The sequence below is a fragment of the Mastigoproctus giganteus genome, chromosome 13 (assembly GCF_048544385.1).
Source record: "Mastigoproctus giganteus isolate SK-2022 chromosome 13, ASM4854438v1, whole genome shotgun sequence".
Classification (NCBI taxonomy): domain Eukaryota; kingdom Metazoa; phylum Arthropoda; class Arachnida; order Uropygi; family Thelyphonidae; genus Mastigoproctus; species Mastigoproctus giganteus.
The window spans coordinates 148,021,356-148,045,690 of record NC_143587.1 but is presented as its reverse complement, the minus strand read 5'-3'; the positions used below and the strand labels follow the sequence as shown (position 1 = coordinate 148,045,690).

General features: G+C 36.6%; 1 protein-coding gene across 1 annotated transcript in view; it reads right to left on the bottom strand.

Moving 5' to 3' along the window:
- LOC150076513 (muscle calcium channel subunit alpha-1-like) overlaps positions 1–24,335 on the bottom strand; it is a 1,171,392-nt gene that overhangs the window by 561,426 nt on the left and 585,631 nt on the right. Inside the window, exons 19-20 of the mRNA XM_090387375.1 lie at positions 22,166–22,295; positions 8,114–8,173 (exon numbers count right to left, since the gene is read on the bottom strand). Of these exons, the coding sequence (XP_090243501.1) occupies positions 8,114–8,173; positions 22,166–22,295 (190 nt within the window). The remainder of the gene's footprint in view (positions 1–8,113; positions 8,174–22,165; positions 22,296–24,335) is intronic.

The following is a 24,335-nucleotide window of genomic DNA, read 5'->3' as shown; positions in this document are numbered from 1 at the left end:
TCTGTGATGGTCAATTTTGGCTTCTCCAATAAACAAACATCTTCCACCTAAATCACCATTACCAACTTCATTATTAGTTTCTTTTTGCTTATACCATCTCTTATGGTTTCAAAGATTTAGTTATCCGGGTAGTTCATGCACAGTGAGTAAACATCATCTACTGACACATATTCCTTAAAACTTACTTCATTTGGATTTCAACATCTGCTTCAAATTCTTATTAATGTTGCTGGACATTGCCATAGGAATCAATCCTGTTCTTTTGCCAACATTTCATAGTTGTTGGGTTTTAAAATGAAAACTAAGCTCCAGAGATCATCTCAGTTGTATGCTTTATGTTAATTTTATCTCCTTTATGAACATTATGACCATGAAAAATTTATTTCACAATTCAACTTCAGTAATGAACTTTATGTTATGAATTATGTCTAAAACCCAGTGGTTGTAAAATAGCAGAACAATTAGGTGGTAGATATGTAACTCAAACATTTTCAGAAATGAAATCATTGTGGTACAGCTGTTGATCAGCATTAAAATCTTGCATTTGGATTGGCTCATATTTTCATCAACCTGTATCAATCAGAAAAGGGGAATATATTGTGCAAAAAGGATAGATGGAACAGGACCAGGGTATGTCTGCCATGGGCAAAGGTTGATGACATTGTAGGGCAGATATCATCCTTTAAGGGCACAAAGGGTGATATTGTTGTACATATTGGCACTAATGATATTAAGAGTAGGAGACTGGCAGAATTACTTAACAAGTACAAGACAATGCTAAAAAAAAGCCGGGAGTTAGGGTTGAATTTGAAAGTGTCTGCAATTCTGTCCAGACACGATAGGAGGGAGTATATGATGTGAGCCTTGTCGATCAATTCGGCCCTGGAGAGATTGTGCAAGGCTCAAGGGGTAGAATTTTTCTCAGCCTGGTCTGTGCTTATTAACAGGAGAGACTGCTTCTACAGGGATTGGAAATAGAAAGGGTGCAAGAATATTTGCTGATGCTATCGAGGCAGAGTTAGGCAGGTTGGAAAACTGCTAGCTTGGGGGGGGATACACTGACTAATAGATTAACAGTAGCTGCTGACAGAGGTAAAAGTGATTCTTGCACTAATTCTATTGAAATGCAATTGAGCAGCAGCCTGGAAACCAAGGCAATGGGAATTTCCAGAACTGCTGGGAGTCATAGTGGAACAGTAAATACATGGGCTGTGTTAGGGTAAACTAGGAGTAAAAACAGGTGCATGTATACTTGCATGCACACCAATGCTAGGAGTATAGTTAATAAATTCGATGAGCTTGATGTGGTAGTCAGACATCAAAGGCAGATATTGTTGGGATATCAGAATGAATGAGTATTTTGCATCTACATTCACACATGAGAATTTATTTAGGGAGGAAAATGACAGATATTTAGCAAATTGTAACAGGATGCTTAATGATTTTGTAATAACTGAGAGTAAAGTGGAGGAGAAATTGTTGAAGATAAACACAAGAAAGGCACCTGGGGTGGATGGAATCTATCCAGTTATATTAAAGGAGGCAGCAAAGGAAGTAAGCAAACCCTTAGCCATAATTATGAGAGCTTCCCTGGACTCAGGGGAGGTACCCACGGACTGGAGATGTGCAAATGTGATCCCAATCCACAAAGGAGGATCAAAGGGAGACACAGGTAATTACGGACCTGTTAGTTTAACTTCTGTTCCAGGGAAATTAATGGAAGCACTGGTTAAAGAAGCACTGCAGGATCACCTAGACAAGACTTCAGTTATAGCTCAGAAACAGCATTGATTTGTTAAGGGGAAGTCGTCTGACTAATTTGATTGGATACTATGATGTAGTCACAAAGGAACTGGATGTGAAGAATAACTTTGATATCATATATTTGGATCTTAGAAAAGCCTTTGATACTGTTGCACATGGAAGACTGCTGCACAAATTGGAGCAGTGTGGCATTGGAAGCAAATTGCTGCTATGGATAAAGGGATGGTTGAGTGGGAGAGGATGTGGTAATCAATGGACACTGCTCTTCGTGGACTAATGTTATTAGTGGAGTCCCTCAGGGTTCAGTGTTGGGTCCATTGTTGTTTTCTGTATTTATAAATGATATTGATGATGGTATATCAGACTTAATGTCCAAGTTTGCAGATGATACGATGGTTGGCAGGGTTGTTAATTGCACTAATGACAGTACAGTGCTGCAACAGGATCTAGAAAAGTTGAGCAGATGGGCTGAGAGGTGGCAAATGAAGTTTAACATTGACAAATGTAAAGTACTACATATGGGAAGCAGTAATCCCAGAGTAAAGTACCAACTCTGTGGTACTACACTGAGAGTGGTAGAGAATGAAAAGGATCTGGGGGGTAATTGTGCAGGCAGATACGAAGTTTTCTGAGCAGTGCAGACGGTCTGAAAAAGTAGATCATGGTGTCTTGTCAATGATATACAGGAATTTTTCTAGCAGGGATAAGGAGGTGATTATTCCCTTGTATAAGGCAATGGTCAGGCCACACCTTGAGTACCGTATACAGGTCTGGAGGCCTCATTTTAAGAATGATTTAGATCTGTTGGAACGAATACAGAGAAGGGCAACAAGATTATTGAATGGAACAAAGGGTTGCTCTTACGAAGAAAGGCTTATGTTTTGCAAATTACAGTGTCTGGAGAGCACCTGTGAGGTGATCTGATTGAGATGTATAAAGCCTTGAATGGTTTCAGCATTCTCAATGCGGATGGGATTCTTCCTCTTGCTCAGAATAATCACCTGAGAGGGCATAAATTCAAATTGAGGAAAGATGGTTGTAGGATAGATGTGTGGAAGTTTGCCTTTAGCCAACAGGTGGTTGATTACTGGAACAAACTTCCATCTGTCGTTGTAGAAGTTGATAGCTTAAATAGATTCAAGGCAGAAATTGACAAACATTTGAGTGAGTGCATGGGTAAAATAAAGGGTTTTTTTTTTTTTTTTTTTTGACTGAAGCTATATAAGCCTGCTTTCTTGCATCATATGCCTTTGCAAATGCTAATGCTAATCACTCATTAAATAAGTTTTGATCATCCAAGCATGCTAGTTAGGTGACTGTACTAACCAGCGAAGCTTGAAATAATGAAGCTCTACTGATGCACTAGTTTGCATTTTAAAAAAAAAAATCAGTAGTGTTTTCTCAGAAAAGAATGTTTCTGAACCATTTTTTAATGTTAATTTCAAAAATTATTTCCATTTGTTTCCATTATATCAGGCTTCTTCAAAAATCATGGGGCGCCTCCGGAGCCAGGTGGGAAGGAGCAGTAGTGCGTAGCACACGCTTCTTGATTAGACTTGGGGTTCGAGCCCGTCACCACCAAATACGGAGGATGCGGAAAGGTCAGGAAATGACCACCGCATATCCTGGAGCAATATGGCCTTAGTTGCTAATGCTCCTAAAAACCAAACAAACAAATAAACAAAAATCACGAAAGAGACTTTATTTTTAAATACATGTTGAAAACACTAATAAAAAGGGTAGCATGGTAAAGAGCCGACTAAACACGTCTCATTTTAAAAACTGATCTACAATGAGCCAAAATTTGATTTTCTTGCAGATCCTTCTATTTTACAGTCTCTCTTCAGCATCCAGCAATAGTCAGCCATCATACTGACATTCCACCTCCACAGGTACCTCATGTACATGCCTTTAATGTCCTGTTGAAACTTTTCACTCTGTTCTTCACTAATACTTCTTAGATTTTCTGGGAAGTAGGTGATGTGGGAGTGTAAAAAATGTACCTTGACACTCAAGTTGCAACCCAGATTCTTGAAGTTTGCAGACACATTTTCAACTATATTCTGGTAGTCTGGATCCTTGTTGTTTCCGAAGAAGTTATCAACAACACACTTGAATCTATTCACACATGTTTATCTCTTTAATTCATAGTTCCCTCAAAATCTCAATTCATCAGTTTGAGAAATTGAGATTCAACAAAAATACATTGTTTTAGCTTCTCTTGGGTGATCGATGGAAATTTAGTACAAAGGTAGTTGAAGCAGTGATCTTACTGAGGCAAAACTTTCACAAACTGTTTCATCAAATCCAGTTTGATGTGAAATGGTGGAAGGAGGACAGTTTTGGGTCTACCTGTGATTTATGAATTAAGTTCTTTAATCAAGGCAACAAACTGCCTCTCTTTGACCAGACTTTGACATCTCAGTGCTTACTCCTTGCCACACACACACACACACACACACAAACAAAGAGCAAGGCATTTTTGTGTAGCCAGATTGCTGTCCAAGTAACATGTCTATTACTATAAAGTCAGTACAGATTAACCAACCATGTTCTTCGTACTTAATATTTGTCAACATCTTAGACAACTTAATTGATTTCAATCCTTCTAAAACTCAGTTCTGTCATATCTCGCAAAAAGGATTCTTTTGTAACTATGCTTACCTTTGGTGACACTCCGATTTCTAGGCAAGATGATATATCTCTTTTGGGGATTACCTTGACTTCTAATCTCTCTTGGCACAAGCACATTACAAATAGTGCTTCCTCTGCATCTAAAAAACTTGGTTTTCTCTTTTGCTCTAGGCGTTACTTTTCTTCCAAACACTCTGTACAAATCACAATTCTGCCCTACCATGGAATATTGTTCCCACATCTGGGGCAGTGCCTCCAAAACCTCTCTCAGGCTTCTAGATTCCATTCAGAAGAGGGCAGTTAGGTTAATTAATGATTCATCTCTAACAGAGTCTCTCCACTCTCTGTCTCATAGACGTACTGTTTCTGCTGCATGCCTTTTCTATAGATACTTCCATGGGCACTGTTCTTCTGAACTGGCTTCTATAATTCCCGCTCTCTCTTTCAAAACAGTCCGAACACATGCTGCCACCAGCCAACATCTATTTACTGTCCAACTTCAAACTCAGAGAACCAACTTTTCATCTTCCTTGTTTATTCATTTGAATCAACTGCTGTTTTCTGGAACAACCTTCCTTCATATGTATTTCCTGAAAATTACAGTCTACAGAAGTTCAAATCTAATGTCAACAAATATTTTCTTTTGTCTTCTCAACCTCCAACCCATGCATGGTACTAAGTACTATAGGTTCTAATACCTCTTGTGTTTCAGGTTTTCATACAAAAAAAAAAAAAAAAAAAAGTATGCCAACAAGACCATTGTATAAGGTAATGATTCCTGTCATTACTTTATACCTTAAACTTTGTCACACTGCCAACCTTTGTATCATCCTGAAAACTTAGACAATAAGCTTGATATGCCTTCATCAAAACAGTAAGGGACCAGCAATGAATCCTGAAGAACTCCACTAATAACATTAGTGTTATTAGTGGAGTTCTTCATTTAAAACTCTGCTGTTTTCTATCTCTCAACCATTCCTTTATCCATAACAGCAAATAATTATCCCTAATGACAACACTACTCGAATTTTCACAGCAGTCTGCCGTGTAAAACAATGTCAAAAGATTTACTGATATCTAAGTATATGATGTCAAAATTATTTTTTTGTAACTGTATCATAATAGCTAATCAGATTGTTCAGACAAGATTTTTCCTTAACAAATCGATGTTGTGACTGCAATATACTGATTCCTGTCTAGGTTATGTTATGTTATGTTATTATTTGGTTTTTAGGAGCATTAGCAACTAAGGCCATATTGCTCCGGGATATGCGGTGGTCATTCCCTGACCTTTCCGCATCCTCCGTATTTGGTGGTGACGGGCTTGAACCCCGGTCTCATCAAGAAGCGTGTGCTACGCACTGCTGCTCCTTCCCACCTGGCTACGGAGGCGCCTCCTGTCTAGGTGGTCACTCCATTATTTTCTCTGGAACACAGGTCAAGTTTACAGTTATGTAATTACCAACAGTTATGTAATTACCATTTGATCTTCCTTTGTGAATAATACAGGAATTTGCCTATCTCCGATCTATAGGGTCTCTCCTGAATCCAAGAAATTGCTAATAATTATAGCTAAAGGTAAGCTTATCTCTTTTGCTGCTTCTTTTAATATAATCGGGGCACCTCCGTAGTCAGGTGGGAAGGAGCAGCAGTGCGTAGCACACGCTTCTTGATTAGACTGGGGTTCGAGCCCATGACCACCAAATACGGAGGATGCGGAAAGGTCAGGGAATGACCACCGCATATCCCAGGAGCAATAAGGTCTTAGTTGCTAATGCCCATAAAAAAAATAAAAAAAAATGTCTGGTAAATAGGCACTTGTGAGGTGATTAATGCCTTGAATGGATTGAGCAAACTCAATGCTGATGATATTCTTCCTCTTGCTCAGGTTATACACATGATGGGCTGTTTATTTGTTTGTTATTGGTTTTTAGGAGCATTAGCAACTAAGGCCATATTGCTCTGGGGATATGCAGTGGTCATTCCCTGACCTTTTCGCATCCTCCGTATTTGGTGGTCATGGGCTCGAACCCCGGTCTAATCAAGAAGCGTGTGCTATGCACTGCTGCTCCTGCCCACCTGGCTATGGAGGCAGTGTATTTGGTGGTCACGGGATCGAACTCCGGTCTAATCAAGAAGTGTGTGCTGCCCACCTGGCTACAGAGGCGCCACCATGATGGGGCAAAACTTCAAATCGAGGAAGGCTGTTGCAGGATAGATATGTAAAAGTTTGCCATTGGCATGCAGGTGTTTGATTGCTGAAACAGCCTTCTATCTGTTGTTGTGGAGATCAGTAGTTTGAAGAAATTCAAGGAAGAACTTAAATTATTGGGTGATGGACAGGTGAGGCGTAAAGGTTTTTTTTTTTTTTCAGCTGATGCTTTATAAGTTTGCTTCCTTGCATCAATTACCACTACTAATACTAATACATTTATTTCAGTTGGAGTACATCTTTAATATTAGTTTTAAAATACTTTAAATATTTTTATTAATCTATATTACTTTCTAATGCAAGACAAGTATCAACCCTGTTCTGTTGATGCTTGTCTTGCATCAACATATCCCTCCTCTCCAACTCCTTTCCCCACTGTGCATCGTGCTACAACACTTTTTTTTGTTCCTTGTCATGCACACCTGATGTACCCTGCCTGCCTGTCATGCCTCACCGAGGCCTAATTAAAAAATAAAAAGTTTAAGAAAATCTACGGGAGCCCTCCTCAACTTTTAACCACCCCCAAAAAAACATTGTATCATTAATTTTTTTATTACTATCGGTATTGCAAACCGTGGTTTTCTAAATTACTCATTGCTTCTGATTTGGCTTTGTATTGCATTGTATTGGAAATGAGAAACCTGCATAAAACAATTTCTGCAGGTTTCAATTACTTGTGGTCATTAGTGACCATACATGGGACAAACTTTGTTGAAATACATCACATTTTCAAATGTTGTATTAAAATTTACTATATTTCCATAAGAAATATCAGTTTAACTAGGAACTTTGTTGATGGTCAAATGATCAGATCACAAACTCGGGCAACATACATCTTCTCTGAAAACTGTTTTTGGCATTTCATGGGTGGTTTTTTCTTGCACTTCTCCCTTTTTTTTATGGCTAGCTGAACAATTATGACATAATAATTTCAGGTGTTTATTATAACCATATTTGTTAAAGCATATTAAGAAATTTACAGAATTTTAAAAAATTCAGATTTTAGCATGATTTTTATTATATTTTGTGAAAAAAATTGGAGAAAAACTATGTGATTGCAAAAAAAAAAAAAAAAAAGAACAAAGGAAACTAAATTATTAACCACTATGTTATGATGGTGAGATGGAAAATTAGTCAAGTAGAGTCCAAATTTTCACAATGAACATAAATGCATAGCAGTATAACTATGCATTTATGTTCATTGTGAAAATTATAAAAGATCTTTGTAAAAATTTTTACCAACTTCCAAATTCCTTGAAAATCTCCAGATCATGCATTCACTCCCAAAACCCATTAGTGAGAAAGTTAAACTGTTGTCAAAATGACTGTGACAAAATAAAACTAAAAATCAGACAAAATAAAAACATGCAACAAAAACTCTTGACTTTGGGGATGGAGGAAGGGATAAGCAGGAGGCTGGGAAACATAAATGTCAGAAAAGCAGAGAGGCAGTTATGATACAAGACAGTTTGATCTGCAGAATATATATAAGAAATCTCTTACCTTTAAGGTAATCTCAATGGTAAATACTGTAGTAAAAAAGTAGTCAAAGTAGTTCAAAATCTGAAATAAAAATGAATGGTTTTTAATTTTAATTAGAAGAAATGTCCATATGGCAGGCATGATCAAACAGTTAGGAGCTGAATTACTATTTATGAAATTATGACATTTAATGGTAATTCAGAGTTCTTTGAAAGTCAAGTCTTCTTGACAATTTGAAGTATATATATATATTGCCACAATTTCTGGAAGCATTCCTGATATACTTCTTTTGGAATAGTTCCTGTTGTGTTCTGATAATTTCCCTAGTTGCTACAAACATTGACCTTTCATGGGGAGACCACAACCACAGGGAGTTATATCCCTGAGTATGGAAGATAAGGGAACCAAATTGACAGAGTGTTTCAGAAGAAATTTTTTATCACGTAAGGTGTGTGTGTGTTTTTTTTTAATCACCAAGTGATGCAGGGCATGGTCATGATGCAAGTGCGAATTTCCCAAAGCCCACTTTTCTGGCTATTTTTTCTGAACAGCATTGTGTGGTTGCTAAGGAACTGTTTTGTAGTATTCTGGTTGAGTGTGTGATCATGCAGGACAATCATCACGACTGATCAAGATTTTCATCTGTGGGCCTTGGAGAAGATAGTCTTCCAGTGTTAGGACTGGACCTTTGCTTTCGGGTCACATTCATATGATGACACCAGCAATTATGGAAAAAACAAAGTGCGGATCAGCAGCAGCACACTGATGAAAGATCCTGACATTGACAAATCACCACTTTCTGTGATTATTAGTGAATATATAAAGCATAAACTTGGCTGAAATGTGCTGCATTCACAAATCACATATTAAAATCGATTGACACGTGCTATAAGAAGTATTAATTTTACTAACAACTTTGAGGATAGTTAAACATCATTCACTCTTGATCAGATCACACACCCATGAGCAATTGAAACAATGGTTTCTTAAACTGAAAGAAACCATTGTTTCTTTCAGTGTGATGATCATCTCCCATGAGCAAGTGTTTCCTGTTGCTGTTAATAGGGTTTAATGGGACAAGGGCTGCAATGGCCATATTGCAACTGTTTGTTTTCTCACTGGTAGGAAATGATGTAGGTAGATAAGTAAAAGTGATCATATAAGTGAATTAATTTTAAATAACTATAAAATTCTATCAAACTGGCATTGTTTCCTATGAGGTGATGCAGTGTTAATGGTTCAAATAATGTTGACAAAGATTTGAAGGGTGCAGTCCTATCAGCATGATAATGATGGTAGTCTTAAGGATATGTTTTAACAAGGTTAAAAAGGATGGGAGTGTACATATTGTGAAAGAGGATCCTCCCTCGTAAGCAGAAAGAGATTCATTAGATGGGCGTAGCCAATCTGTGTTCTAGCAAGAACAACTTCATGTCCTTTTTTTCGAAAACTGTAGCTCCACAGTTGTGGCTCATGTTTAAGTTTGTTTGTCTGAGACTGCTGTTGGCTTCTTCAATTGATTGTGACATGCTTGTTGGATAAGCAGTTTATAATCTGAATACAGGACCTGCTTATGTAAAATACTGGCTAATGAGGTGTTTAGTGGCTTCATCTGAATTTTTATTTCTAGGAATACCAGTGTGCCCTCGAATCCAACAGAATTTCACTGATCGGGAAGTTGCATCATGTGGAATTGAACAAGATTGGATTTATTTCAGAACATGATGGGAAGTTGGAGATTTGCATTGTAGTGCAGTCACTACATTCAGGGAGTCTGTATAAATTATGAGCTGTGCAGTAGGAGAGGCAGTGATACAACCAAAGGCTAATTTAAATGTGTACAGTTCAATGCCACATTCTACTGAGAGTGATGCAGATATAGGAAAGTAGGAAAGCCTGCTTCCACCCCTACAGCCATTTCTGTTTTTGATCCATCAGGATATATCTGTATGCAATGGGAGTTTGATGTTGCATGCACCACATAAAGATGTCTGATATTCATATATGCTATGGACTTCTTTCTCCATTTATAAAAATACTTATCACAAGATGGTAAGTATACATGGAGAATCTGGTTCAACCTTATTCCCGCATGTTTATTTTCTCTATGCCTATCATTACAGTTTATTTTTAACTGGAGGTCAAAGTGACATGGGAGCATGGGATGAGTTAGGTGGCTTTGTATTTTCACTGACTAAGTTAGGAATAATAATTTTCTCCTGAGATGAAGAGGTTGTCTGTTTGCTCCTACATATAAACTTTGAACAGGAGATTTCCAGAAAGCTCCAAGGGCTATCTGTAATGTCCAATGATGAATTCAGTTAGGCTACTCAAGGGGTCACACTTTCTAACAGAATCATATGCAGGGGCACCATAGTCCAGTTGTAATTCAGGTTCAGGATGTAAGCTGTATTTTTTACAAAAATGTAAAGACAATGTCAGAAAATTTACAGACACTGTTAGAAAATGTACAGACACTGTCAGAAAATGTACAGACGCTAAGAAACACACTGTCAGAAAACGTACAGACACTAAGAAACAAACACTGTCAGAAAATGTACAGACGCTAAGAAACAGACACTGTCAAAGAGCATTATAGAATGAGTGCTCATTTGTAATTCGGGTTGAAGATGTAACTTGCATTTTTCAGAGAGATGATAGCCATTGTGACATCCATTTCTCTATTTTATTGACTGCACATTGGAATTGTTGTTCAATACAGTTAATGCTTTGGGACTGGCATGAAATAGTATGGTCATCAGCGTGTACATATTTTTCAACATTTGCAGGAATGTGGTGGTGGTGTCAAATGCCTTTTGAATATCAAGACATACCATTACCAGGCAATCTTTTTTAATGAAGACATTTTGGTCAACATTGACCATAAGGTCCAAGAGGGCTTCTTTTTTCTAAAAAACCTTATTGATTTTTTCCTTATTGGTGATTGTAATTCCAGATACCCCTTAGGTCAGTTGTGGATTATTTTTCCAATATTTTTCTGACAGAATTAATGTTTTTTGGAGAGAGTTTTTTCTAGTTAGAGAAAGTGGTCGATGATTCTGCAGATGCGTTTGGTCTTTTTCTGTTTTGAGAAAAGCCAGTGCAATTGAGTGGCAACCAAGTGTAGGTAATTTTCTGAGCGGATTTGGTTGAAGAAAACAGCAAGTAATCAAGGGTATTTTCATTTAACTTTTGCAAAATGAGATAATATATGCCATCAGGAGCCAGGTGCATTGTTAACTGAGATAATTAAGGAATTTTTTTTTTTAAAACTCAAACATAGTAAATGGTTGATTATATGGTACTGAATGATCTGTGCTAAAGTTCATTTTGGCTATTGCTTTAGTATTTTGAAAGGCTTTATCATATCATATACATTTGAAAGGCTTTATCATTTTGAAAGGCTTTATCATATTCAATGCAGATACTTGGGAGAACATTTCTGCAAAGGCATTTGCAATTTCTTTGGAAGGTAATATATCTGTTCAAATCACCACCAGTTTCCCTTCTGAAAATCGGAAGGAAACTGGTGGTGATTTGCTATTGAGTCCTTTGATTATTTTCCAAATCAATTAAGTACTGGTATCATGGGTGACAGCAAATGTGAACTTAATCCAGGAATCTTTTTTTGCTTGTCTTATTATGTGGCATACTCTGGCTCTTCCAACAGTGATTCGTACATTCTTGGTTTCTACATGTGACTACAGTATAGCAACTTTGGTTGCAGCTTAGTATTTGTTGCATTATGTGTTCAGATACATCATCAATATGCTATGATTCAATGACTTTAACATCAAGCACAACATGAGTGGCATATTCATTCCAGTCTGCTTTAGAAAATTTCCAATTTGTCTGATTTTCAGTTTCTGAAATTTCTGTTGTTTGGATTCGAGGTGCTGTAGGGGTCATCAATCACTGACCAATCAGTGGTTGGTCAATGGTGAACATATGTATGGAGACCCATATTAAATACAGTAAGATTATATATGATTTGGTGGGTATATGGAGAACTCATCTGTGAGTGTATAATTTTTAATAGAAGAAGACACTTCAGAAGTCAAGTTCATTTCCTGCAAACACATGCCTATTAGGTTATAATGGGGGATAAGTTCATATCATCAATATTGCTATGTATCCTTCTACCATTCCATAATTCTAGGATGTAGTTCATTATTTAGTTTTGGAAGTGGAAAGTGGATTTGCTTGTTTTTTGTTGGCTGTTTGCTTATATTAATCACTTTCATATTTATCTTTTTTTTTTTAGAAAATTGAGGGCATTTTGTATCCATATAATTTTCAGCATATATTTCAAGCAATCCTTCATTGGTTATATTATTGCAGTTTATCATCTGTGTGTTGGGGAAGAGTTTTTACTTTAACAGAATTCAGTTCTTTCTGTTTCTGTGCATTTTGAGTTACAGGAGGAGCAAAAGTGGATAGGAATGGATTCTGTATATTAAGTGATATGTCATCCTCTTTTGAGAGGCCTGGTGACAATCTGTCAATAGCAATTTTTCCCAATCAACAAGTGATACATTCAGAGAATAGTTATTTCTGTATTGCTATTGTTTCATGTTTTTGGGTAACTGCTGCATAGCAATTTCGAAGTGTCAAGGAGTAGTTTTCCTTGCCTCTTGGTATGTATCTTGAAGAAATCTTGTACTTTTGAATTTTTTTACCTAATTTTCACAGCTCACAGGCTTTGGAGTATGCTGGATAAGAGCCTTTGCAGTTTGAACAGCAAGGCAATTCTGCATTACAGTCCACTTGTTTATGGTCCTTGGACCCACAGTTACAGCAAACTGCATCCCCTTGGCATTTTTGTGAAGGGTAAAATGTTTAACACTTATAACTCCTTATAGGATTTGGTATACATGGAAAAATACAACCCAAAAGTAATGTACTTTTGCTATTGTTGTTAAGATCAGGGTACTGAATGTAAATATATTGTTGCAGGCAGGTACAAGTCATATTTTTTAGTCATTATCCTTTTTGCACATATAATTTTTTGTCCTTGCAGTATTTATTCTTCAGATATATTTAATAAATCCCAGTCTGCTATGACTACCTTTGAAGTGTTAAGAGTGATATGTGGGGTTACCCCAATGGTAATTCCATTAAAAGATGAAAGTTTAAGCAGAGCTTCAGTATGCTTTTATCTCACTGTTTCTATGGGAAGGTTTCCTGATTGTAGTCTTTTAACTGCATTAGAGTGGAAAAGTTTTAGGCAGACCAGCAGCATTTTCTAAACATTTCTGAATAAGAAATGGAGAAAGTTTACTCATGGGTTGATTTGTCAAGGAATGAATTAATATCAAGGAATGAATGAAATTGTGCATGATCTTGTTTATGCATTTCTCTTCTCAGTCTTTTTGGACTTGAAGCATTATGATCAGTTTCAGAGTAATGATATGCTGAGTCTGTGGGCTCCATTGGTGAAAAAGATTACAGATCCACCTGCTCCTTTTAGCACTGGGGTTGGCTCTTCTGTCCCAGGTTTCCATTCCTGCCATGGGAATGCAGGAGCAGTGCCTGGTGAGACCAAGCAAAGGTTAGTAAGTGTTAGGGATTAAAGTAGAAAATATAAAGAAAGTAAGTAGCTTTCCTTTCCCACACTCTTTGAAAGAGCTGCTTTCAAATAAGGAGATTTAGCGAACTCTGGAAATTAAAGGAAGTACTATAATCGCTTTGAAGAATCTCAGTTAAGGCATATATATTGCTTAGTCACAAATTGCTTGGCACATGAGGCCCAAGCAAGTGGTCTTTAAGCTTTGCAAACCACTAAAGAGTCTTTGAGCAACACATAGCATCTTCTCTGAAAGTTGTTTTTAACATTTTGTGGGTTTCTGCTGCAATATTCCCTAAATTTCAAACAAAATTTGATGCAGATTCACTGTTCAGTAAATTACTCACTTTAACATATAAGAAAACTTGTAAAACATCTTCTAATTCTTACTGACAATAGGTTAATAGATGATTGTGCATTACTATATCTAGTCACAACTTCCCATGATGCTTCAATTTTAACATACCAAGTCAGTTACAAACTATTTGATCACACTTAGTATTTTTGTAAGATGAAATATTTATATGTATGTAATTCTATAACATCCAGTAACCAGTCTATCATGCTTTACAAATCTCATCATGCAGTGGGGTAGCATTTTATGATTCCCTCTAACCCTGCTTACACCTAAGCACATTTGTCATCCAATTTTTTAGATTATTTATGTAAACAATGCAATGCACAATTGAACAATACCCATAGCTGCAAGCATATTGTTCATTGCAACACAGGTTCTTAAGCTAGAAACTACCACAATGCTTGATGGTAATGATAAATCTACACTTACATACCATATATCATGTGCAAAGCAAAAGCATTTTAATATTTAAAAAACATTAAAATATAATGTTTTAAAAGATTAAAATCCACTACCTCAGCAGCACGTGTATGAAGACTTATGAATTACAATTTATGTGTCAAAATTAGTATGAACTTGGATTCTTGAAGTTTTTTGTAAGATGTAAGATGTGTATGAAGACTTATGAATTACAATTTATGTGTCAAAATTAGTATGAACTTGGATTCTTGAAGTTTTTTGTAAGATGTAAGATGTGTATGAAGACTTATGAATTACAATTTATGTGTCAAAATTAGTATGAACTTGGATTCTTGAAGTTTTTATAAAACAGAAATACTATGTTTGTATGGATACTTAAGAGCTTAAAATATCCCCATACCCAGAAATCTATTTTAAATTATTGGACTACCTTATTTTACTTTAAATAAAATATGAAAAGAAGCTGTTAATAAAACTTTATTTTTTCAGAATCTTGGTTGCTTACCAAAGTTAGGGTCATTGTTAATTGAATTATATCACTAACTTACTACTCTTCCTAATTTTAGAGTTTATATAAGGGGCAAAGAGAACACATATTATCAATATATATATATATATACACGCACAGTGGTGGACAAAAAAACTTCACCACTTGTGAAGTTTGCAAATAATGTGTTTTGTGCTGCATTGTGGGTTGCAGAAATGTTCAAAATGCATTTGGTAGATGCAGTGGTGTATTTGGGCCAGAACGATGTTCCGGTACTTTTTCTAATGTCATAATAGAAAATCATTAAATTTATACACCTAGTATTATAAAACAATGGCATAATCAAAGGAGAGGGAGAAATAACTATTTTACTCATTGCTACTAAAATATATATTAATAGTAATCTTAAAAATTAATAGACTTCTTTAAAAATTCATTTAAAAAAATATATAAATTTCACAATGAAACTTGAACGTTTCTTACTAAAGTACAATGTGTTAGATAAAGAGATCCAACAAATAAGATATACTGTGAAGCATGGGAATGCTACATTTTGATTCGCCATGAACTGAATGCTAGAACTGGTTGAACTATGACCTGTGAGTCTGAAGCCTGATTCAGTTACTGTACAATCGATGTGGTGTTATCATATAGTCTTCTGGAGAACGAGCATTCCGGTACAATTTTTTTACAACGAGCGTTCTGGTACTATTCTTTTTAGAAATACACCTCTGGGTAGATGGGATATATATCTCTGTGAATGAAATCCAATAAAAAGACTCCTAATTGCCAAACATATCTTAATGTTTGGCAATCGTGACAACCAAACATACATTTTATTGCATTTACGTGTACAAACTGAAATGACAAGTTAATGTAATATTATTATGTACTGTAAATTTAACCCCAGGGGCTCACATCTGGTGAGTATGGGCTTGGCACACCCAGGGTCCTGAGCTGGATATCATCATTCTTCTCTTTCTTGGTGATTCCCTTCTACTTCTCTCTATCTCTCTTTGGGTAATTCAGAAATTTTTTTTTCTTTTGCCTGGTGCAGCATAAGCCTCAGGCTTCCTTGCACCATATGGATAATAATAATAATAATAATAATAATAATAATAATAATAAATCAGCAAAATCAGTCCTTGATATTTTGTTGTTCCTCTTCGAGCTGCAATTACAGGCCTTGCAACGATCTGGCATGGAGTTAATCAACTTCTGGATATACTGTTGCCCAATTTCGTGGTACCCTAACAATACTCACCTACAGCTGAATCTTACTTGTTGGCTTTTTCTGAGCAATTTTAGATGACTTATGTACCAGCAATTTTCAATAGGGTTCAAATCTGCACTGTTGCCAGGCCAGCCTAACAATGTAATGCCAGCATTTCTGAGGTATGACTGCACCTTAAAGGAGAAAAACAAGGGAAAGCATTGGTGTAAGTATGTTTTAAGCCTTGTGAGACAAGAAGACAAAGTGATCATTAAATCTAAATAGCATAAAACTTACCAATTTTGCTGTGTGGCAAGGCACTGAATCCTGTTGAAAAATGCAGTTTTGGATGTCTGTATGGTGATCCCTAATAATGGGTTTCAGGCACTCCTCAAAGATAGCAGTGTAGGTTTCACATTCACCGTTCCATTAATAAACTTAATTCGCCCCACCCTTTGCTTGTTATGCATCCCCAGACCATCTGACTGGCAGGGAACTTTATAGTCAATGTTATGTAGTCAGGTTGGCATGCCTCTGATTTTCATCTTCTGATAAATCACTTCCCATCCAAGCCATGCAGGTTGAATTTCGATTCATCAGTAAAGATGACAGTGTTTTGTTGTATCAACAAAGGCTTCTTCTTGGGGCGATAGGCATGCATATCACATTCTGAAAGCCGTCTTTGGATAGTTTGTGTGCTTGTTTCAACAGCAGGGGCATCTCAAAATCCAGTTTTAGATCAGGAGCACTAGCATGGTGATTACAAAGGCATAACCATTTCAAATATCAATCTTGGGAAGGTGTAGTTACTCTCTTATGGCCTGATCAAGGTCTTTTCTTCACATCACCGGTTTCACGCTTTAATCTCAACACCCAGGATACTGTTGACTGGTGGCAGCCTATTTTATCAGCGATAGCATGTGTAGAAAGCCCTTCCTGGGCTTTCTATGCATGCATAGAAATATATATTTGTAACAGAGTAACAGCTACACTTTTTTTTTTCTTAGTGTCAACTGAACATATGGAGTCATGCTTACACCTCTGCAAAACAGGATACTAATGAGTGTGTAGACCCTTCCAATGCCATATTTATAGAAACGGTTGATGCAATACCTTGCAATCATTATCTGAAGAGTTATCTGATGCAATACTTTTGCTTTGCGGCAACAAAATGACTGTAATCAAACAATATCTTATATATTTCGCTGTTACTTTTTTTTAAGGTGATACAGTTGTTTTGTCTGCCACTGTGTGGCAGACAAAAAAACTGCATGATAATAGTCAAGTTGAATTTTTAATGCACATGAAAAATACTATGAAATCTAGTCCCTTAAATATCTACTTTGATAAGAAAAAAAGAAAATAGGCCCCGTGCACAAGAAAACATATTACATATAATATTCTTGCCACTAACAAAGTAAACAAACTAATGGTAACATATAATGTTATCATAAATATATAAAAGAAAGAAATAAAAAACAATCAAATAAAATAAAAAAATTCAGTTAAGAACTGATAAAATATATAGAGATTAAAAGCAATAAAAATATTCTATACGAAGTTTCAAATCAAGGACCTTCATAAGTTTGATCTGTACAGGACACTAGCATTAGATGAGGAATATGTGATACAAGAAAGCAAGCTTATACAGAACCAGCCAAAAAAAAAAAAAAAGCTTCCCATTTCACACATCCGGTCATTCCAAATGTTTGTCTAATTCAGCCTTAAATTTATTTAAGCTATAAACTTCCACAACAACAGATGGAAGTAGTCTGTTCCTAAAGTCAACTAAACGCTGGTTAAGGCATACTTCCGTGCATCTATTCTACAAGTGTCTTCCTTCAATTTGAATCTATGCCCCCTCAGGTTGTTAATCTGAGCAAGCAGATATATTCCATCACCATTGAGCCTGCTCAAACCATTCACGCCTTATACACCTCAATCAGATCACCTCACAGGTGCCTAGTCTCCAGATGTACAGGTTCCTCTAGATGTACAACTCTCCAGTTGTACTCTCCAGATGTACAACTTGCAGAACTTAAGCCTTTATTCATAAGTGCACCTCTTTGTTCCTCTCACCAATCTTGTTGCATTTCTCTGTACTCTTTCTAGCAATTCTACATCCTTCCTAAAATGAGGCCTCCAGACCTGTACGCAGTACTCAAGGCATGGCCTGACCATTGCCTTATACAGAGGGATAATCACCTCCTTTTCCCTGCTAGCAAAATTCCTATATATCATTGACAAAACTCCATGACCTGCTCCAGCAGCCCATCTGCACTGCTCAGAGAACTTCAATATCTGACTGCACAATTACTCCCAGGTCTTTTTCATTCTCCACCACTCTGAGTGTAGTACCACAGAGTTGGTACGTTTCTCTTGGGTTACTGCTACCCATATGGAGTACTTTGCATTTGTCAATGTTAAACTTCAGTTGCCATTTCTAAGCCCATCTGCCTAACTTTTCTAGGTCCTGTTGCAGTAGCATACTGTCTTTACTGTCATTAAAAACCTTGCCAACCTTTGTATCATCTGCAAACTTTGACCTTAAGCCTGATATACCTTCATCGATATCATTGATAAATACACAAAACAACAATGGGCCTAGCACTGAACCCTGGGGGACCCTGCTAATAACATTAGTCCACATAGAGCAGTATCCATTTATTACCACTCTCTGCCATCTCCCACTCAACCATCCCTTTATCCATTGCAGTAACTTGCCTTTAATGCCATACCACTCCAATTTGTACAGCAGTCTTCCATGGGCAACAGTATCAAAAGCTTTCCTGAAATCCAAGTATATGATATCAAAATTATTTTTTGCATCCAGTTCCTTTGTGACCACATTGTAGTATCCAATCAAATTGGTCAGACAAGATTTCGCCTTAACAAACCGATGCTGTGTCTGAGGTATTACTGCTGTCTTGTCTAGGTGATCCTGTATCACCTCTTTAACCATTATTTTCTCTGGATCATAAGTTAAACTAACAGGTCTATAATTATTTGTCACCATTTGAACCTCCTTTGTGAATACATTTGCACATCTCCAGTCCATGGGGACTGCCCCTGACTTTAAGGATGCTCTCATAATTATGGCTAAGAGTTTGCTTACTTTCCTTGCATTAACAGTATAAATATCAGATGTTCACCCAATAAGAGTCAGTGCAATACTGCAACAGGAATATTGTTACACACACACACACACACACACACACACACACACACACACACACACACACACACACACACACACAGAGAGAGAGAGAGAGAGAGAGAGAGAGAGAGAGAGAGAGAGAGAGAGAGAGAGCAAATGTTTAAAGACACATACAAAGTACACTGGCAATCACCACACTGTAAAATAGCTACCTCTATAATAGGATATATATGGGTTCCCATTGTGATTGATAATCGGTGCATATGTAGGAAGACAGAGTGTCTCAAATGATTACTCAATACATGCTCTTCTAGAAATGATACTGAATATCAGTTTACTGTGTTCATTCTCTGGCATCCAGGTATTTCTGACCACACCTGGCCAGGATACCGAGCAACCATTCTATTCCATCCAATGTCATACCTAATTTCCAGTGGTTGTAACCGACAGAACTTGAGTTTTTCTTGGAAAAAAATTTCCCTTTTTTATGCTGGCAAGTAATTAACAATGCTGCTCTTCTATGTACCCTTCCCAACTATATTGACATTCATCAAAAATTTCCAAAACTGTAAGCAGTAATCGAGATGTGTCGTAACCATTGCTTTACACAACTTTACACAATGGGATAATCATCACTTTATTCCTGATCATAAAGTTTCTCTATATAGTTCCTGCTCAAAAAGTTCCTCTATAAAGTTCCAAAGCACAACATGAGCTGACCAAATGGCTTGTCTACATTGCTCAGAAAAAAAAAAAAGATGACAGACCATACAATTACCCCAAGGTTACTGCTTTCTAGACTGCTGCATGTTCCATGCAGTCTGGAAAGCAAGGTGACAAGGTGCTGGGGATTTCAAGGCCTGCTATGAGTCATCATGAAACAGGTAAATAGATGAATTGTGAAGAGATCAGCCTGTTTACAAAGGGAAATGATTATCATTAACTACCAGGTAAATTACACTGTTTATTTCAGCATCTTTAACTGTTATTCAGAATTCATGTCAATAATCTATAAGCCTTCTAACATTATTTCCTCAAGTTCAAGCAGCACTAATCTTCTCTGGAATAATTTCTTGGAAAATTTTTGTAAAGCCTGAAAACCTTCCTCAGTCTTAATTAATTGATCCTCATCACCCTCAGTCATGTGTGCAAGATTAGGACTAGCAAATAAAAATTCATTTCTGAGATCCAAGTACTCATGACAATAATATAAAACATGACTCCGTGTCTCCAGAGCCGTGCAGTGACATTGCGACTTTTCCAAAACACCCAGATGATTTAGCCTTGTTAAAAATGAGTATTGACCAGTTAATAAAAACATGGTTTGCAGATTAGGTACAAACTATTTTTCTGGCGGAACATCAACAACCTTTATTTGAGTTAGCCATCTATGATTCCAAAGGTCATTAAGATATCTAAGATTCCCTTGGCCTCATTCTTAGAATCATTAGCCAAATCCAACTCAAAGTCATGAATAATAAAAGGAGTTCCACACCAAATGTTGAAAGTAATTACTTTGTTAATCAGAAAGAGGTCAACTGGCATTTTTCTTGTGACAATCTGTAGTGGAGACAGTTCTACAAACTAGAGCCATCTTTAGGAGCATCATCTTCTGAATGAAATACAGTTTTCTTATATATATTTTTTTTAAATTAACATAGTCTATCCTAACCTGAGATACCATAAGAAACAATAGGAAGGAAAACACAGTCATAAAGAATAAATAGTGCCCTACATCTCATATCCCAATCCCTCCTAGCAATTCTTGCAACCTTTTCAGATAGAAAATTGACATGGGTGTCAAATCAATGAAGACTCCAAGATATTTAATATTCATAACAGACTTTAAACTTTCACAATCAATCAAGCATATGAGGTTTTCTATGAACAGATAGATTCCCCTTTAGCAATAATATTTTTGTTTTTCATCTGGATATTGTTCATTTATGGAAGTCACACCAACATTCAGATCTTTTATTATTTCATTAGATCATTGTTCAATTTGTAGCCAAGAAGAGGCTTCAACTAATATTACCAGGTCTTCGTATATGCAATAATATGAACACCTTAACCTTCCTTAACCAATATATATATATATTTTCCTTCCTTAACCAATCCACTAATACTAATTTCCACATTAGTGGCCCAAAAGCTGATCCCTGCAGACATTCTGGAATAGCAGATCTAGTTACCAAATTCCAACTAGACTTAATCATAAAAGATCTTTCCTTAAAATAATCCACTTTGATGCTATAAAGCTGATGAGAGCATTTTGTGAGGTGAAGTATCAATAACACACTGTCCCAAGAGATATTATCAAAAGCCCTTCAAAATCAATGAAACTGCCAAGAACATATTTTACATTTGAATCTGTAATCAATTTAACCAAAGATTTTAAAGCATCTTCTGTACCATGATCAGGAATAAAGCCATATTGTTTATTTCAGAATCCCAAATTTTCTTGCATATATTGCAATATTTGCTGTGAAAGCATGCATTCATAGACCTTGCCCAAACCTTGAAGAAGTGCAATTCCACGGTTTCTGGTTAATGTTGAAAAAAAGTTGCAGGTTAGGGATAAATTTGAAAGTATCTGCACTTCTGTCCAGACATGATATGATGAGAGAGAGCCTTGTAATACCAGTCATCCCTCTCAAACCATCCCTCCTCCCTCAAATTAATTTATAAATTTCCCAAGTAAAATTGTTCTAATGAAGTTCTATGAAGTTTTGTGTTCAATTTTAAGACTAAGGCTGCATTTTTTTCATACCCACAAGATATCAAAGCATGATTTATACATGATTTCTTTTAGGATTAATAAATGCAATCAGTTCAAATTACAACGAAAATAGAAAGCACTTGGTAATGGTACCTTGTTCCTTTCTGAATTAACATTTAGAGGATCTTCAGCAGCCAACATTGCACTGCTAATGAGAATACAAGCTAAAATGACATTGGCAAAGTAAGTATGATTTACAAGACGGTGGCAAAATGCACGGAACCTAAAAAAATAAAAAATAATAAGAATAAAAATTAAGTGAGTTCAGACAATATTTCTATGCCAGTGAACACAAACTACTATTATTACAGTAGTATATCTGGGAATAACTTATATAACAAAATACTTAATTAATAATGACTTTTTTTATTCTTTTTTTATAGCCTCAATTGTTACTTAACACAAATCTGATACATATATTTTTTAGTTGAATAAAGAAATAAAATATTTATTAATACTGTACTGTAATGTATAAATGAATAAATAAATACAAAGCAATAAGTGAAAAAAAGTTATGTATACAATTCACAAATAATTGGAATGAGCCGCAGCCTGGAAAATAAGATGCAGGATATTTCAGAGACTGCTGGGAATCATTGGGGTACAAGTAAACACATGGGTTGTGTTAGGGTAGCTAAGAAAAAGAACAGGTGCATGTATACTTGTGTGTACACCAATGCTAGGAGTTTAGTAAATAAATTTGATGAATTTGAGGTATTGCTCAAAACATCAAAGGCAGATATTGTGGGGATTTCAGAGACGTGGTGTCACACAGATATAAGAAATGCAGAACTGGAATTTGGGGAGTACAATGTGTACAGAAAGGATAGACAGGATAGGAAGGGAGGAGGGGTTATGCTATTAATTAAGAAACACATAAAATCCAAGGAAGTGAAGCCAGTCGACATCGCTGGACAGTGCAGTGTCGAGTCAGTTTGGTGTGACATAAGCATTGGGAGATCAAAATTGAGAGTAGGAGTGTGCTATAGGCCTAATGACTCTGATGAGTATAATAAGAAACTGTTCGGAGAAATAGAGTGGGCCAGTAAATCAGAGAGTCTTATAATGGGGGATTTTAATTTCCCAGATATTGACTGGAATTTGGGGGCTGGTCACTCACACAGTAGCAAGGCTTTTGTGGATTTATTGGATGATTGTTTTCTACATCAGCATGTTCGGGAGGCAACTAGAGGGAGTAATACTCTTGATTTGATTATCAGTAGTGATTCTTCATGCATTCAGAATCTGCAGATAAATGAACCACTTGGTGGCAGTGATCACAGTGTGCTGAAGTGGGAGTTACTCAAAGAGGTAACTACCATTAGGGGTAAAGGGAAGGGGTATTGCTTTCGTAAAGGCGACTACAATGGACTGAGACAGTATTTAAATTCTATACAGTGGGATCAACTGATGATATTGCCAACAGCAAATTCAAAATGGGAAGCATTCAAAGAACTTATCGTGGAAGCTACTAGGCTTTACATACCAACTAAGAAATATTGTTCAAGGTTTAGGCCTAAATGGTTGTCAGATGAACTAATGAGGCATATGGCAGAGAAGAAAAATGCATGGGATACATACAAATTAACACGTGACACGGATGCCTATGATAGATACAAGTTGATCTGTAACCAAGTTACAAAGGAGGTTAGGCAGGCGAAGGCAGATTACGAGAGATCCTTGGCAAGGGATGCGAAGAAAAACAGCAAAGAGTTCTTTACTTATGTAAACTCTAGAAGGAAGGGGATGAATCAGATTGGTCCACTTGAGATCGATGGGTCAACTGTTGATGACCCTGCTCGGGTAGCTAACAAACTAAATGAATATTTTGCATCGACATTCACACATGAGGAGTTATTCAGCGAGGGGAATGCCAGAGGTGTATTCAACTCTAGCAGTAAGCTAGAGAATCTTGTAATAACTGAGAGCAAAGTGGAGGAGAAATTGTTGAAGATAAACACAAGAAAGGCACCTGGGGTGGATGGGATCTATCCAGTTATATTAAAGGAGGCAGCAAAGGAGGTAAGCAAACCCTTAGCCATAATTATGAGAGCTTCCTTGGACTCAGGGGAGGTACCCATTGACTGGAGATGTGCAAATGTGACCCCAATTCACAAAGGGGGATCAAAGGCTGACACAAGTAATTATAGACCTGTGAGTTTAACTTCTGTTCCCGGAAAATTAATGGAGGCACTGGTGAAAGAAGCACTGCAGGATCATCTAGACAAGACTTCAGTTATAGCTAGGACACAGCATGGTTTTG